The 18,148-nt window shown below is 31.2% G+C and overlaps 1 protein-coding gene across 1 annotated transcript; it reads right to left on the bottom strand.

Annotated features, from left to right (window-relative positions):
- Positions 1 to 605: 605 nt before the first annotated feature.
- LOC107364369 (adenosine receptor A2a-like) lies at positions 606 to 16,818 on the bottom strand. Its single transcript, XM_015931701.3, has 3 exons — positions 15,697 to 16,818; positions 1,542 to 1,651; positions 606 to 1,328 (listed from the first exon to the last, which is right to left on the bottom strand). The coding sequence occupies exons 1-3, from the start codon at positions 16,107 to 16,109 to the stop codon at positions 718 to 720; spliced, it is 1,134 nt and encodes a 377-aa protein (XP_015787187.2). The 5' UTR covers positions 16,110 to 16,818; the 3' UTR covers positions 606 to 717.
- Between the last annotated feature and the right edge of the window lie 1,330 nt (positions 16,819 to 18,148).

The following is an 18,148-nucleotide window of genomic DNA, read 5'->3' as shown; positions in this document are numbered from 1 at the left end:
TCAACGTTTTCGTAATATCTTCGTAAAACTAAATCTCATTTTGAAATGGGTTAGAGTTAATTAAGCATGTAATTTCACATCATATATAATTATAACAAAGCATTTCTCTCTAGGCAGATTTCCCTATTGCTTTTGGGCTTCATCCTTTTACTGAGGGGTTTCTTGCAAGGATTAAACAATTCAAACCCGATTGCTTAAACGTGTCAAATTTAAATATGTTCCTAGTTATAATCTGCGACTTATTTTTCGTTTCAATAACTTATGAGCGAAAAAATCCACATAAAATATCACTAAATCATTGGCATGGAATCTATATTCTACACGATTTTTAGCACGATCTGAGGTGGGACGCTAAGTTTGTTCTCCGTTCTTCAAAATGTATGTTTGGATAGCTTTAAATAGTTAAACATAAGTATACAATAACGCTATCTATTGATATTGTTTGCAATCAACACGATACCTTACGCCATCTATGAAAAATTCGAGAGACTATGCGCGACTTGTTGGTTGAAGTTTTATCTATTAAATGTTTCAAAATTTTCGTCTAGATTGCTGTATTGAAAGTTGAAAGATTTTTGCAAAACAAGTAGAAAAAAAGAATTGCATTAAAGGCAATAAAATAAATTTATTTTGCTCAAAGCATAAAGTTACAAAAGATTGATACTTTTGTTGAAATTGTCTCCTTGTAAAGAGCTTGAAAATTAACATCGACAATATTTACAAATAATGTTCACGAGCAGAACCAGATACTATTGTTGCAGTTGCAACGGCACCGTTACTTTGTCCAATGGACGGACAATGGGGACTCTGTCGTCTTATATAAGAACCATTTGTTTCAGTCAACATGAAAACTGATTTAATAGCATATTTAACTTCCTTCATTCTGTAACTGTAGATGAATGGATCTACAATTGCTTTAATGACTACCAAAGAGTTGGTAATGAAACCAAGAACCATTCGTACGTTTGGAGGTTGACGGGACAAGGGATAAGGACAGCCATCAGTACACGAAAGAGCCAACCAGATAATGTTGGGCATCCAGCAGATGAGATACGTGCCGACAATGATCAACGAAGTAACAGTGGTTCGCCTGTATTGTGACCTATTGTCCCCAGTAATTCTTGACGAGGTTCCAGTAGAAGTGCTGATTGAGGCTCCATCAAATCGTTTCAGAGATCGATGAATGTTGGAGGTGAAAAAGAGTTCATGAAAGATGCGACAATAGGCAAGAAACATGAGAAACAGGGGAGTTGAAAAGCAGATTAATATCGTGAAACGAAACTTCCAAAAATAGAGAAATAAATGAGGACAATTGCGATCACGAAAACCTGGAAAAATGATGAGATGAAGGAATAAAGGAATTAAAAGTTGAAATGCTTTTGGTTTTGTTTAATTTGTTTTGTCATCAAAAAAGTCAAAGGTTGGAATTGGAATAATAAAGGAAAGATTAAATTTTGCTTCCTGCCAAACATCATTCTAAACATTCTTTTTCCATGGACAAAAGAATTATTCTTGAAAAGATGAAAATCTCATGAACTCACCTTGACAAGGTATTGACCAAAAATAGCCAGTGAAAAAAGTCAATGAAATTATCCAGCAAGAAGCAGATAAACCATGGACTGCCTTTGGATTCTGGAATACACTTTGAGTTCTGTAATGGAGCAAATGACAATTAACATTTAATTGGTTCAAGAATTTCGAGTCGAGAGAAAAAAATGGAAAAATTCTTTATCGAAGAACAGTTTTGACGATAAAATTGATTTTGAAATTGGACTGAACACTGAATGGAATCGAAAAGGCAATTCAATTAAAAATTGTTAATCAAACGTTTCCCGATCAATATTGAGAGAAGAAATTTTTCTTCTCTTTTCTCATGAAATTCCAATTTTCTCTTTCATCTAATTTATTATCATGTTATTCATGATTATTCATTATTGATGCCATTTTCTGTTTTCCATTATTATTTAAATCAAATGTTTTATTGTTAACTTTTTGTATCAATTTCAATCACAATCTATCCTTTTCATCATGAACAATAATGTCACTTATCATGTTATGGAATCAACTTTTGCAGAATCATGGAAAAGAATAAAATAAAATTTTCTATTTTCATATTTTCTCCCAGCTTTTAGCTTTAATCAATGAACACTAAACATGGCCTCGAGTGTTTCAATTGTTGATGGAAATGAATAAAAGTTGTTTTTTCATTCATTTTTGCGTTTCATTAAAAATTGAATTTGAAACATTTGACTGAAAATTTTAAAGTATTTAACTTTTGTTTAGTTTTGCGTTAATTCAATTGAAGGTAAATTGGTTCAATTTTGAACTCGAGTTTGGAAGAAGATTCAAGATGAAATGGAATGGAATGAGAAACATTTCGAGTTGCCAGTCAATTAACATGAAATTGAATCTGAATATTTAATGAGTTGATCAAATTGAATTTCAACTCTTTTCTTTGTTTCACTCATTTTCAATCAATTTAATTTCATATTGAGTTGATCAAAGTTTTAGAGACTAAAAGAGGATAATTGAATCAATATAAATGATCAACTTGATCAACCGGAAGAAGGTAAAAGGAAATGGAATATTTCTTTACAATTTTAGAACTCGATTCTCTCAAGTTGAACAAAAAGGTATAAAAAAGATGAAGAGAGAAAAAGTGATTTTTCCAAAAGTTGGAAGCTCAACTTGGAATTGTCATTTCAACTTTGCTGCAACTTGATGATATTCAAAACTAGTTATCTAAAAGAAGTGAAAAATTCTTATCTTTTTCTTCTAGAGTTTCGTGTTTTGGCTCACCACTTGAAATGAACCTGAAAGAAATGATAATTGAATAAGAAACTTTCCTTCAAGTCTTTCCGATTTTCCCTCTTCTCACTGTAAAATTGAATCACAATACTTGTTGACATTGACATGAACCAAAGTCTCAATCTGCAGATTATCATGAAAGTAATCACAAGTTGAAGCAAGATAATTGATCAACTAATTTCATCAAACTTTTCATTTCATCTTGTTGACCCTTTACATCAACTATGAATAGCCAAAAATCGTCGATCCATTGAAAATGATGGAAATTTGTTTTCCTTTAGTCAACATTATATTTCCAATGATTGATTCATATGAACACTTGCAATTCTAATTAGATTGTAATTGCAATTGCAACACTCAAAGGGTCAAATTTGATTGGATGGAATCAATGAAAATGATGGAATTGAAAAATTGACTAAAATTCGGATAAACCTCATTTCCTTTCATTTACAGATAAACATAAACAGCAAATGAAAAGATGAAATTTGATGAATGATAATGGATAAAGAAGGTTGACTAAAGCAAGAGACTTTGATTGTACAGGGAATTCACTCCCAGTCAGAATGATAGTAAATTACATTAAAGGTTTCAACAGTGATTTATTGCTGTTAAATGGTGATTGGAGGAAACAATTTGAATAAATAACTTCAATTTGGAAGAGAAGAGAAGAGGAAAATTGAAGAGAAAATAAAAAGAGTTGAAACAATTACTCAATGTTGATGTAAAGAGTGGGATAAAATGAGTTGCCATGAGTCCATGAATTGCGTCTATTAACTATATTAACCAATCATTTAACCATGTCAAATGTATTTCCAGTGAAACTGTGGACAAGACAATTATCGATAAACAATTTAATATTCCCTGTCAGCTTTACGATATTTTCATTTTCACTTTAATTCTTTTCTTTTTTCTTCTTTTCTTCTTCTTTGCCGAGAAGAAGATAAAGAGACAAATCATTTGAGCTGAAAGAGAGGATAAAGTGGAAGATGGAAAAGATGAAAGGATAATAATGATGAGAAGAAGTTAAAGAAACCAAAATCAAGTTGTACAATAATAACATCAACACTTTCATATCATAATTACATCATGATGCTGATAAATGTCGATTTATCCTTTACCTATTTCCACTCAACTCGCTGTATCCAGTTTAATCATCGACTTTTTTTCTTGGTCATGCTTGTTCATCTTGTGCCATTCTTTTTGCTTCTTTCATGGTAATCATGATTCCATTGATGGCAAAAGTTCGAATTGCCTTTTTAATGTTATTACATTCGGCTAATTTAATGGTTCAATTGTGATTCTAAATTTGGATCATTTCATCAGCAAATTGCTTTGCATTTCACTTTAATAACTTTAAATTTCTTTCTTCTAAACTTTGCTTTCTCAGCACTTTTGTTGGAATTGATATTTTACTCTTTATAATAACTTTTCACTTCAAAATGTTTCAGCAAACTTGACATTGAGTCGAGTTGAAAATGCATCAAAATCTTGAGTAACTTCATTGATTAAGAAAATTTCATGAAAATAGAGAAACTTATTTTCGTAAAATCCAACTCAAGTTGGTAGAACTATAGTTTTAACTAGTTTTATTGTTCAACGAGTACGTGTAGATCGTCATCATTAATGGTGCAACAATAACTGATCAATCGATCAAGAAACAAGATCAATATCATATCAAGAAGACATAAAAGTTGAAACGAAAATTGAAAGTTCTAAGTGATCTCCAATAGCCTTGGATTGCACGAAATCACATTACGAAACGATAAAAAAGCAATTTCTTTCAACCTCGACTTGCATGTTTTACAGCATTAATAAGTTTTTTTCGTTGATCTCTTTAGGGAAGAAACAGGCGCGTTCGAGGGTGCAAATGCCTCATGGAAATCAAATATTTACCCTTTTCCATTGCAATGTTCATCTGGTGGAAATAAAGTTGACACTGGAAAGCCCACTTTACATCCATCATCATGACAGAAGGAAAAGTTGGAGAAATTTTTTTTTTCCTCGAAAAGAAAAGCAGTTCAAAGGAAAATTGTTTTTATGCATAAATATTGTCAAATGGAAATGCTATGTTAAACTGTTTCAATAAAGTTGGGGAAAAAAACGTTTATTCAAAGAGTTGCAAAGTGAGAAAAAGTTGTGTTTCCATTTTAACAATTTATTTTTAATAATAAGACGAGAGAAGCGAAAAGAAAGGAAAAGGGAAAAAAATAATTTACATTTTATGAATTAAGGTTGACTCTCTTTTCAAATGTTTATGCAATGAACAGGAATCGAGGGAAAAGTGAACAACTTGGAAAGGAAAAGAGAAGCAACGAAAAGACTGAGTTGCTCTAGTTGCTTTCCTCGAGTTATCCTTTTCTGCCACTTGTTTTGCATTCCCTTTGCCTTCCCTGACTCTTTGCCTGGGAGTTAAAGTTATCATCTTGCTTGATAATCATGAGCCAAAAATGTAATATCTAATAAATATTATCCAAATGCCTATGAGAATCTTTTTTGCTCCAAGTTTTACAAATTTTTTGCTTCCATAAACCAACAATTGGAGCATCTTTTATCATGATAATAAGAAGATGAGCTAAAAATATAAATCATTTATTCTAATCATAAACATCATTGGAAATGAAAATTAGCACAAGAGATGAAAGTGAAGTGAAGTGAAAAATAATAATAATAATAATAATAATAAACACTTATCATGAAGGAAAGGTAATCTTATTGTGAATAAGAAACAGTTTCTTGTACAATAATGTGCATATTTTTTCCTCATTTATTCCTACTTTTCATTTGCTACTTTATACAACTTAATGAACTTTTTCTCGCCTTTTCTCTTTTCTCTTTTTCTTTTCCTTATTTTTCCTCTTCATCTCACCCATTAATAGTGCTCAAAAGTTTTTACTCTAAGAACTGCTAATAAATATTTCCTGTTCTGTTAACATCCGGCTGAACAAGATTCATCATTACCATTCAACATTCATGAGCAACTGAATAGTCAAAGATTTCGTTTTCAGCTTTTCCATTTCAATCTTTTCACCGAAAATCTTTTTGTATCTTGAGTTTCTCGAGACACTTTTTGCTCTCAACTATCATTATTTCAACGAAAAGATTCAATTCATTTTTAAATGATTGCTTGATGTTATTAGAATCACTTTTTATTGACGTCTGTTTTTGCTTGTTTTAATAAAAGTTGACTAAATTTTTTCTCCTTTTCACAGTTTTCACTGAAGAGCGAATTTCATATTTCACATTTTTCTCTAGCCACTAACATTTTCTCTTGTCTCTATGCCAATATATTGTTTCTGATTCATGTCATCAAATTGATGAGCAAATATTAAATCAAAATTGTTATTAAAGTCTAAAAAATTTCAAGCAATACAAAGATTATTTGAATGGATGAAAATTGGACCACAGAAAAAGAATCTACATCAAATTCGTATTCCTACAAAAATAACAATGATTGGCATTAGCAATGTATGTACTAGCAAATTATTTGTCGGTGCAAAGTTCGGTTGTAGCAAGGATAAAATCTATTGACTATGATTCGACTTTGAATTTTGGTAGAAAAGGCTAAAAGACATTAAAAGAGTATTTTATTGACAATTGGCTGTCAACATAGAGAGAAAAATAATGTGGATTCTAATGTCAATGTGATTAAAAAATTCAGAGTGTGGAAACAGAAAAAATTAAAAGTAAGAAACAGCGAATCCTTGCACTCTGTTGTAACCAATGTTGAGGAGAGCTAAATTTTTTGCACCCTGCATTAGTTAACGTTCATTAAACGCATAATACTGGGTGGACAGAGATAAACGCCGTAATTTTTTTGATTTCAAGTCAAACAGTTCGAGTTGCGGACTCTAGATTTTTTGGGAACTATAGAGGCCAAAGGAAATAACAAGAGTAACAAGCATGAATACTTTTAGAAGAAAATACTTCTTATACCTTTATTCAAATAATAATTCAGTCTTTGTTGTAAACAAGCTAATTATCTCTCATAATTTTTCAACACAAACGAAATAAAATTTTAGCGATTCTGGATCACCTCGAGAGCTAGATATACAGCCTCTGAAATTAATTTTGCACAGTTTTCAATATCTATTGTGCACTTTCTGAATGATTTTTCCGATGTAGAATTCAATTCTGATTTTTAGTGAAGGGATTCATTTTGATCTAAATGCCGCAAACTTGCCTTTTTACGAAAAAGGTAATAGTTCTGCGCCATTGAAAAATCAAAAAATGCCCAGTTTTGCGGTATTTTACATCAAAATAATTCTCTTCACTAAAAACAGAATTGAATTCTACATCTGGAAAAATCATTTAGAAAGCGGTTCCACCTTTGATTATTTTGCTATTCGTCCCCATGCACTTTAAACGTTATTTCATGATATCTCGAAAACGACAAATTATTTTGAAAAATGGATTCAAAAAACGAATTGAGCATAAAGTTCTACACCATGCATGTTCATAAGAAAAATATTTCAAGCTAGGCAGTTCCCCTCATTCTTTTGGTCTTCATCCTTTGAAGTTGGCAACGATTTGCCATGAAAAGGTAAAAACAAAATAGTCTATCTTATGCCTAAACAACTAACAAACTGTACGTAAACTCTGTGACTATTATTCAAAATGAAAGAAGAGAGAAACAGAGAGCAGAGCTGCTGAAAAATTTGGGTGTAAGCCCTTTGTTTTACCTCATGTGCCGTTAATTTCAGCTTCTGCTTCCTCAGCTAAAGCTACAGCTTTACCCTCTGCTAAATTCCCCGTCTTCTGCGTCGTTATCTGCATCTTCATTTGCAGCACCACAATCACCAGTGCTTTTAGATTATAATGGTATTTTTGTGATGTAATGTTAAGTACTTGGTGCTATAATGTATCTTCTTGCTCTCTTCTAACCTTAAAGCGTTTTCCATTGAATTCATAGGTAGCAATGCTATCACAAAAAAGATGCTTGAAAGAATTTTAAGCCTCTAAACAAAGAAAGATGCTTCAGCCCTTGAAATTGGAATCGAAGAAAGATTAGCTTTTGCTAATCAGCTAAAGAATCAGCAATATATTGATTGAAGTTGAGAAGAATGCTCAATATACGTATGAGATGCGGAGGTAGTAACTGATTCATCAGCATCGGATGACTCATCATATGTTGTTTACGAACCATAATAGGATCCTAATGGCACGTATTTAACATATGAATATTACCGCAGAGCTTTGGAATTTCAAAAAGAGCGTCCATCATGGTCATTTACAACTTTACAAAACATATTCAGATTGATACATACCACGGATGATAGGGTATGTCCAAACCGGAGGAACCTTCAGGCAAAAATTGTTAAAATAATTGCTTATGTTGTTTAGAGTTTTGACCGTGCTGGATCAGATTTCTTGTGCATGCATGATATCAATTGTTATGTTATGTTATAGAAAAAGCAAGAGAAATCGATTGTTTCAGTTTCAAAGCGGTGTTGATTGGATAGCTGCGTTCAAGAAAAGCAAGGTCTTGACTCAAGAAGAGTTACAAAATTCATAACGCGTGTTAGTAATGCTAAAAATAAGAGAGTTGGTAAGTTAGATCAAATTAGACTTAAGGTTGTTTAAGGTGCTTTTCAGGCACCAGAATAGAAAACGATGATAATGATGTTGAGGATAAAGAGTATGCAATTTTTAAAAAGCATAAGAAGGTAAATGTTAATAAAGTTTGATAATTTAGTTTAGTTTAGTTTGGTTACTTTTAATGTAAAAGTCAACTTGTTTGTCCATAAAAAATAAAGTAAACAATTTATAATTAATGTGAAATAAGTTATTATTAAATAACTTTGTGCATTTTGGCGATCTTGCCAGGATGCACTGATACGCACTTTTGCGTAAGTTACAGGGTGTCAAAGTTAAAAATTCACAAAATTTTTTAAACTTTTCTTTATGTGTTGAAAGTCGTTAAATATTCAAATTGACCTCATTGGGATTTTTCAAACGCTATTGAATGGTGCTGAACTAACATTTGTTATCTCCAAGGCTATAGAAAGTTTTAACAACTAATTTACAATTTAAATCTGATAAACTAATGGAAGATAAACAATGTTATTTTATATAATTGGAAAACATCTGGTAATAATAGGATCTTTTAGCGAAAAAAAGTTCTATTCCTGGATTCTTGGACAGGACACAAGGACGAATCCTTTCATCAAGTTGAAGGAAAAACCATAAAAACATTCTTTATTTCTGAAGGTGCTACGAGTCTGATGCAGCCATTAGATGTATATACATTTCGGCAATGGAAAGACTTTGTGAAGAGATTTCAGGAGAGAGTTATTCTAGGTCGTGCGCCTATTGATCTTCAAACTCGTGAATCTATTATTACAATGAATTCATTGATTCTAAATCAATTTCAATCACCACTTTTTCGCACGATGTTCTGCTATGCTTGTGCCAACAGCGGATTTCCAGTCGAGACGGTTCGCTTCGAAGGGTTGTAAGAAATTTGCTTCGAACCAGATCAAATGATTTGTACTCAATGCAGTTCTAATCGTGGTTCTTTTATACAATGTTCATGGCAAAACTGTAGAAAATGTTTATGCCTGAAGTGTTTTTTCGAAGAAAAACACTTTAATTCGTTGTAAATTCATGAATGGTATATAAAAATTTGGGTTTGAAATAAAATTATTACCTTGAAAAAGTTTAAAAATTTTTTGAAATTTTAACTTTGACACTCTATAACTTACCCAAAAGTGCGTATCAGCAGCTAAAAATTGGCACTTTTTATCTACTAAAAAGCATCCTTGTATAACAATGTTCGATTTATACATGAAGACTCGGAACCATTATAAAATCTGTGAACTTGAGATTTAATGGGACATAATAAACTCGATAACAGAGAAAATATATTTTATTTGTTCTTATAATGTTAATTTCACATGGTGGCACCTACAATCATGATTCAAGTCATTAAAAAATCTGAAGCTAAATCATGCAATAAGGAATATCCTTATAACACATGTTAAGATTTGTGTATTTGTGTACATTTGTTTAAAAGTAGTGTAAAGTGTGGCTGTTAATTGCATAAACTGTCTAGTAAAACAAAAAATAATAGTATCAGTTATCAAAGCAATTGCAGGTTATCTTTCTGATCTCGGTCCAGATTTGTTCAAAGTCAATTAAATTTACATGGAAATAAGAGAATTTTATTTCTTTTTATTCTTTTTTATTTCTCCAGTTAGCAAGGCTGGTTCTATTTTGATCGCCCATTTTTATTGTCGACGATTGTTACAAGGTCGATCCAAGGTAGATTCAGAAAACTGATTTCAATTCGGTAGATACGTATAAATTTTAGCCAAAATAACTCAAGTCAATTGTTAAATTCACTTAACAAAGCACTTAACTCAACACAATAGAACAAATAAACAAGAAAAACTAGGTGGATTTATTTATCCATTATTTATTCATTTATTTATTTTATTCATCCTGGCAAGATCGCCAATTGAGCAAAACTAACTGTAAAATATCATTTTTACTATTCTTCTAATAATTGAATTCCATTTATTTCTATAAAACTAATCACTTTAATATTTACAAACTTAATTCACATTTACGATGGTAATACTAAAAACTTCTACCCTCATTATTCTGAAGTTAAATTTGTTAAACATATTACCTTTCTCATCCGCATCATTATCTTGATTTTCAACACCTTATAAGGTTACAACTGTTCCCTATGTTTTAAAATAGGTATAACCCCTACTTGATTGTTTGCAAGCTTATCTAGCCAACTCTCTTATTTTTAGCACTTCAATTAGTTAATTTCATTCAAAAAAGTAGTTAAGTTAAAAAGTAATTAAAATCAACTAAAATGTTCAAAGGAATCCTTTTCTACATCTTCAGCATTTTTTCCATGGCGTGATAGAATTTATAGATCAAGATGACCCAAACCAAACTATGATCCCCGTCTTCTTATGTAAGTAAAAGATTTATTTATTTCTATAAATCATTGGATGCTGAAATCAGTTCATAGATACAATCAGCATTAGTTTTGACCGCGTTTTTATTGAGAACTTGTTTGTCAGGCTAAAAATGCATAAATACATTAAACTTATAGTAACAGCACATACCCATAGACGAACTATGCTCATGTTTTCCTGGTAAAAGAAATTAAAGAGATCGCTAAAAGAATCAAACAGAAGACTGGAAGATCAAGATGGTTTGAACTTACTCCCATACCATTATTCCAATACAGTTTATGCTTTAAACCTCACCATCCAACAATTGAATGTAAAAATTGTTCATTTTTTTAAAGTTATGCTCACATTAGAAAAAATTAATAATTAATAATAATATCATTAATAATAATAATGATTAATGGTAAGATAATCAAGCAGTATCGAGCACTTTCCAATAAATTGTCTGATATTGTGTATTTCTACTACTACTCTCCACAAACAAAAGTATGACAGAATTCTGTCAAATATTTTGGCATGTTGCAATCCAGGTAGAATTTTGAATTGGTTAGGTCCAACAATGAAAGAACAAGGAAATATCATGACATGAAAGAGTTTCAATCTAACAACATGAAAATACTGCTTTAGTACCTACGTAAATGTTTTTTAACTATACTCGATTCACATTGTACGACGTACTTATTAGCTGAATAGCCCTGTAGGCCCAATTTAAACAATTTTATTTCCCGCTAATGATTGATTGATTAACTTTTCAATTAACTTTAAGAACTTCAAAATTTACTTCAGATTCAGTGAGCAAAAAAAGCTTTCACTATCACTCATCCATTAGTACATTAAATTTTTATTTAAGTATTTATGCTTTTTTTCTTTGCTTTTTTCACTTTTTCATCTTTCCATCTTCATAGTTGAACATCAATTTATTCATATTCCAGAAAAGAATATCTGTTTAGAATATGGGAATTTCAAATGTTTGCATTTTGTTTCCCTTGCTATTCAGTGAATAAATGTTGCCCTGAAAGATAATTCTCCTTTTCTCTGTGGTTCTCTTATGTTTATGTCAATAACACACACACACAATTTGCTTTGTTAAACTAATTGATAGCTACGTACGATAATGACGATCACCCAGAAAATTCATGATAACCATTGAATAAACTGATAATGATGCTGTCAATTGTGTCTGTCAGCATTAGCATTTTATAATCAAATGTAACACATTCATCTGATTGGTAAAACTCGATCATTTTAATTAAAGGCGGAGAAGATGATCGAGATTGAAAGAACCAAAAATAGGCTAAAATCTCGAAAACTATTTACATTGTGATACTTTTTAATGATGGCAAACTGTTCAATAAAGAAAAGAGTTGAGAAAATATTTTCCCAAAATAGTTACTTTCTTTCCTTTGCTCAACACGAATCACTTATTCAACCGAAATGGATTATTATTCTGATCATCATTACCAGAAAACCAACAGATAATTTGCAATGCTCAAAGCCAATGTACAATAATGGATAGCCAAAAGTAAAGCCAAGTTGATCTCGTCTGGTCATTACTGTTGCACAGCTGGACTTGGATGCATCCCTTGACCAATCGCCTTATTTTTCATTGCAAAACTGAAACTCTTTTTGTCTTCATTTTTGTCCCATTTGGTATGAACAGTGAAGGCAACAATTCATCAAAGCTATAATTATTGTTATAAATGATTCGCCAGCATTTTCATTTTTTGATGTTGATAAATTGAATGAAAGCTAAAGTTATTTGACCAAGGAAATGGGATGAAGTTGTTGATAGCAACATTGATCAGGTTTGCCTCTTGTTCTGGTTGAAACACGAGTTGAGTTCATGCCATGATATATAACCATGAATGGTGACTACATTTTTCAAATGACACTTCGATTTCATCTTATTTTCATTTTTTCGTCTTTTCTTGTTCTTTTGCCCTTTTCTTGCCAATTGTTTCATTTAACGGTTGATTGAACTTTTTTTTCTGATCATTCATTTTATTCATTCCATTTCATGTTCTGTTATCAATTCTTCCTCTAAATGGCAAGTCAGTTGCGATATTATTTTTCATCTTCTGTGTCATGTTAACGAATCACAATTTGCTCATACAATATGTCCAATAATTAACTGGTAACGGAAAAACAAAAGTTTCATTCAAATGTCAAAGCAAATCATTCGATAGAGAAGATTCTTATTCCAATGTGTTGAGGGTGAGTAAAGAGGCAAAAACTAATAACTGTATTGGAACAACTTGGCAACGAAAAAAAAGGAGAAACGAAAATTCTTCAAGAGTAATGTTCTTGCCATTATCATGATGAATTCATTGGAATCACTGTTGACTGTATAAACACCAAATGACCTCATATAACAGTTATTACTTGCTATTGTAAACCTTTTTCTTTGCTAATATTTTTCACTCCCAGTCATTCCATCAACTCTCGACTATTAATTGCCAATAAAGTTTTGCCTTTTCCAAGCATTTCTCTTGTGAACAACCGAATCATCAGTTGAAACTAGACAATGAAATTTTCGACTTTCGAATTTAAATAACCTGAACAACTTGAAATGTTGAAACAAATTGAATTTAAATTCAATTGGAAATATTGTTCATCTATATTTGTTTATCTTTTGTTCATCATAATAGTTACTTTCCTGAGTTATCATTGATTCTTGAAACTCTTTCAACTCTTATTTCCCTTCTCATTTAAAGTAAATTCTTGAACTACTCTGAGAATATTCAGGTTTTTTCTTCTTCTTCTTCTTCTAATGTTACTTTTGTTGCTCTCATTGCACTAATAATATTACAATTTTAAGGTTAACAGTAACAATATGAAATTTACTGTGAAGAAGGAAATAAGATGGAACAAGATGAAGAGACAAAAGAGATATTTTTTATATATAAAATTCCCTTTCATGATCTCATCTAACAACTTGTTTTTTTTACGTTGAGAGCTATTATTATGAGAAGGACGAACCTGTAAGCGAAATATAAACACTTTTCATTTGGCAATGTAAAAACATGTTACAGTGAGAAAAGCAGTTTGCTTTGTTTTTTCATCTTCAATGCAAACCTCAATAACAAAGTTAACTAACTTTGCTTTTGTAATGAAAATGTGATTACATTAGTTTGAGCCAGAAAAGTGATTATTATTTTTACACTCTCAACATTTGGATTCATGTTTCACATGTAAATAGCATTAAAGATAATCAATAAGTTGGTTTCATGAGCAAATATAGAGAGATTCATGTTCAACTCGACAAACAAATTTACCATTTCCATTTGACGATTCAATGGTTTTCCAACAATTTTCAAATTCTTGTCATGAAAATTAAATCCAAAAAGTCATTACAAACAGAAAATGAAAATGCGATAATCTCTTGGATTAACAATAAAAAAAAGTAAATTCATTTTTGTTCCAACTTGGAGCAGCATACAACTGGGAGAAATTGAAACGAATCAATCAATAAGAACAAATTTTCAATCGAATTTTGTTGTGGCAAAAAATCTAGAACTTCATTTTCGAATGAAATTTTACATTGAATTATCGAGAGAAAAAAAACACAAAAATTCAATTCGATTTCAGATGAAAAATTTTCAAAGAGTTTCCTTGTTCGAGATTCAAGATTATCATCAATTTAGATTCAACAAAATGAACAAAAATTTTGTTCCAATTCAATCAGGAACTGAGTAGATTCATCAGGATGTAACAATCAATAACAACTCATTTTCAATTCGACTTGAACAATTTGGTTCTTGGAAAACTTTAGAACTTCATTTTCGAAAAAGTTGCAATTTTTTTTTCTATTCCTGATGAAAATTTCGAGTTTGAGAATGATTAATTTGGATTAAATATTTAATAGTTTTACATGAAATTGAGAATTTTTCATTATCTATTAAATATCAGACTGGATTCATGGTGAGACTTTTTTGGTTCGTTAATGAGCAGCTTTTACGATAATTTTGTTCAGAACTTTTTGTTTCTTTTGCAAACACTTTTTTACCAGCCGTTCATCAATCAACACTCTAATGGTAATTAATCTTGATCCCATTAACGTGAGCAAACTTGCAACATTCTGAGCACTAATTTCCATGCTCATTATTTGTGTGAGTTTCAATATTGCTAAATCTATTTCTGCCTTCCCTGTTCACCCAACGTTATCTTAATTGCTCAGTTTGGGATTCAATTTGTTGCAGTTATTAGCTAACCTTAATGGTTAACATCAAGAGCTTTGAGTTGAAAAAAAGTTTCACTTTTTTTTGTTAACTCTTTAAACTGTTATCATGAGAGCAACGTTTGTTAAGGAATCACTTTTTCCTCTCTCTCAGTGCTTCTCTGTTTGCTCAATAATATTGAAACGACAGGGACTGTTGTTGACTTTGACTGTTGAACTTGAAGGTTCAACAATCAAATCGAGTGTTTTCTTGTATCATGTAACTGTCCAAAGTTTAATTATGCAAAGTGTTTCATCGACAGAACAGCAATCTATTTTGCTCAAATTGTACACTTCATTTGGTGATTATTTTTCTTGATTAACTTTTAATTATGTTTTCATTCTAATTCAATTTTCATTAACAAAATTCATTTTCATCAATGAAATTCCTTCCCTGCCTGGTAAAAAAGTTCAACCCAATATGCAAAGGAAATGAAATTAAATTTTGAATGAAACAACATTTTCAGTTCGTTAAAAACACTTTTGATTCAATCTCATTTTGCATAAATTAATACTAATTATTTTGAAAGCATTCAACTTGGAGTTTCTTAAAAGATCAAATATTGAAATCTTTTGAAAAGACCTGAGCTTGTGAACATTGAGACTATTATGATTTAAATTTCATTTGATTCTTGAATTTAAATGTCGAATTGAGATTTTTGTCAAAACTGAATTTCGAATTAAGTTTTTGAACTATTTTGATATTTGGTTGGGAGGAAAAGTTGGACTGTAAAGGTTTACCTGTGTTGGAGTGGATTGGTTATTGCTTGATAGTGAAGCCAGGTTAAAGCTAAAAGGTGCAAAACTGAGGCGAAAAATGAAGAGAGACGTAAAACTTCGAGGATGAGAACCCAACAGGTATGAACTCGAATGTCGAAAACAACTCCAAGGTAAATGTTTAAGATTCCGATAAAGGTAAAGAAAGAGGCGATTCCATCGGTTGTGGCCAAGTTGAGTGATAAGATGAGCATTGGACTGGTCCGTAGACGTCTAGTGTTGCGTACAAAAACAAGTAAACCATTGAGTAAAATGCTGATTAAACCGGCAACCAAAAGGCAAGGGCAAAATATCTTGTACGAAACGGGTGAAGGTTGAGATGTATTGTTGCCAATAAACTGGACAAGTTTAATCAAAGTTTTGTCACAAGTTTCCATTACAAAGGAAAATGAAACTTTTTTTTCTCCAAAAATTAAACTGAAAACTCACAGAGAAAAGTCAACCTTTTTTATGTCACAGGTCAACGAGAGTAAAGTGGAAAATTTTTCAACATTTTAACCAAACTATTCCAAAGGTAACTTGCATTTTCACGATAATCATCATGGTTGGAGGTTGATGAGATGATGGCAAGATTGCAGTGAAACATTATGAAAAGAGATAATTTAAAAGTGTGACATTTAAATGAAAAATATCAAGATGATGGTGATGATGATGATGGACGATAATGACGCGACAAAACAAATTATAAAAGTTAAGGCGACGAAATTGAGGAAAAAAAATTCTTCTCTTGAAAACTCTGATTTCAATATTCTTTCGAAGTGATTAGGTTGATGTTAATGGAGATGAATGATGAACAAATGAATTTGCAAATGATTTTCACTTGAAACCCAATCTTAATCCAATTACTTGCAGTTCAAATCATTTGGAAGGAAAAAGGTAGCAAACTTTATTCTTTTGCAAAAGAGAAAAACTTTTCACTGAAAAATTTTCTTTGTTGAGGTTTAAAAATTTTCTACCCTTGCATCTGGTTCCATTTATCAGTTTGGTGCTCAAGTTTGCCTGGCTTTACCTGGAATAGAGTTGCAAGTAAATTGTGGATAAAACTAGATTGACTGGCTGATCAAAGATGAGCTTGCAATGGAGTGAAAGTTTGATGTGATAAAAGAGTTGAAAGTGAGCTGAACGATAAAGAGAGTCTAATTTGTCTCACTGAACTTTTCTTCTTCCTGATCATGGCTAGTTCTTTTCTTTTTTGCATCGAAATGAAGAGAGCATGAAATATAAATACAAGTAATAATCGATCCTAAAGGCATCCTGGGCCTGTGTTTAAAGTGAATTCTGGATACAATTCAATAAATCAAAGTTAACAACATTGGCAACAATAAACTTTAGTCTTCTATTAAAGTGTAAAGTCTTGAGATGAGAAAACATTTTTTCTTGTTTTTTTCTCGTTTTTGTTTTCCCTTCAAGTGACTCGAGTTGAGGTGAAAATCAAAAACTAATATGGATCAACTTGACTTTGGGTTCATTTGAACTTTTCTCATTCCTCGACTTTCGTTAAACTGTTTCATCGGCAGCTTCTTGTTGCATCTAAATGCGATAGTTTTGCCATCTATTTGTGACTCTTAAGCAAAACTTTGACTTCTTTTATCAACCTTTTCCTTTTGCGTCAAAAATGGTAATCAAGTTATCTTGCAACATATAAATGTTCAAAAACTTGAATCGTAATTGAATATAAATAAATTATATCAAACTTGCTGTTCTTTTTTTGCTTGTTGAGCATTTGAAACTTTATCCACATTTCCATTTCAACCTTTAAAAAGCAAAAATTTTTCAATTAAATTAGCATTTTTTTTCTATTCGTAAAAATCAAATTGCTAAATAATCTTGATGATTAAAAACTTTGTTGTTGGTAGTAATCAAATCATCTTCTTAAGTCGTTACAATGAACAGTAATAATGAATTGTGAAGATTATTTTCCCATTAACAAAAGGACTTTTGTTTCATTTTAACTAAAGGGTGAAGGTCAGGATTGAAATTAATTTTTCCAGATTCAAAAAGGAATTGAAATGTTCTGTTGATTGCAAAATATTGAGCTCATGATTGCACATGGCGGCACCTAACCATTTCTCAACTTGCCTCTTCAGCCCTTCAATAGAGTCTAATTGTTTACCAAGAGTCAATCTTTCAAGTTTAAAAATATAACAAAGTCAAGTGCTAGGTCGTGCGAGTAAAGTTCAACAAGTTTAATAAAAATTAATCGTAAAAAAGCTTTAATTTGCAATCGAATTTGAATAGTTTTGACCAATGATCGCACCAATGGTTGAAATGAGCCAAATGCTGAATCAATATGGATTAATGAATCAATAAGAACTTGCAAAGCTCTTGCTTTCACCTTAGCAGTATTAGGTACAATGATGGTCTAATGGTTGGTTTAATGATTTCTGAATCGTGCTTGGAAATTGAGTCCAAAAAG

The sequence above is a fragment of the Tetranychus urticae genome, chromosome 1 (assembly GCF_039701765.1).
Source record: "Tetranychus urticae isolate SD_2017Ah chromosome 1, NJAU_TeUrti_SD_1.0, whole genome shotgun sequence".
Taxonomy (NCBI): domain Eukaryota; kingdom Metazoa; phylum Arthropoda; class Arachnida; order Trombidiformes; family Tetranychidae; genus Tetranychus; species Tetranychus urticae.
This window is presented reverse-complemented; position numbering and strand designations above follow the sequence as displayed.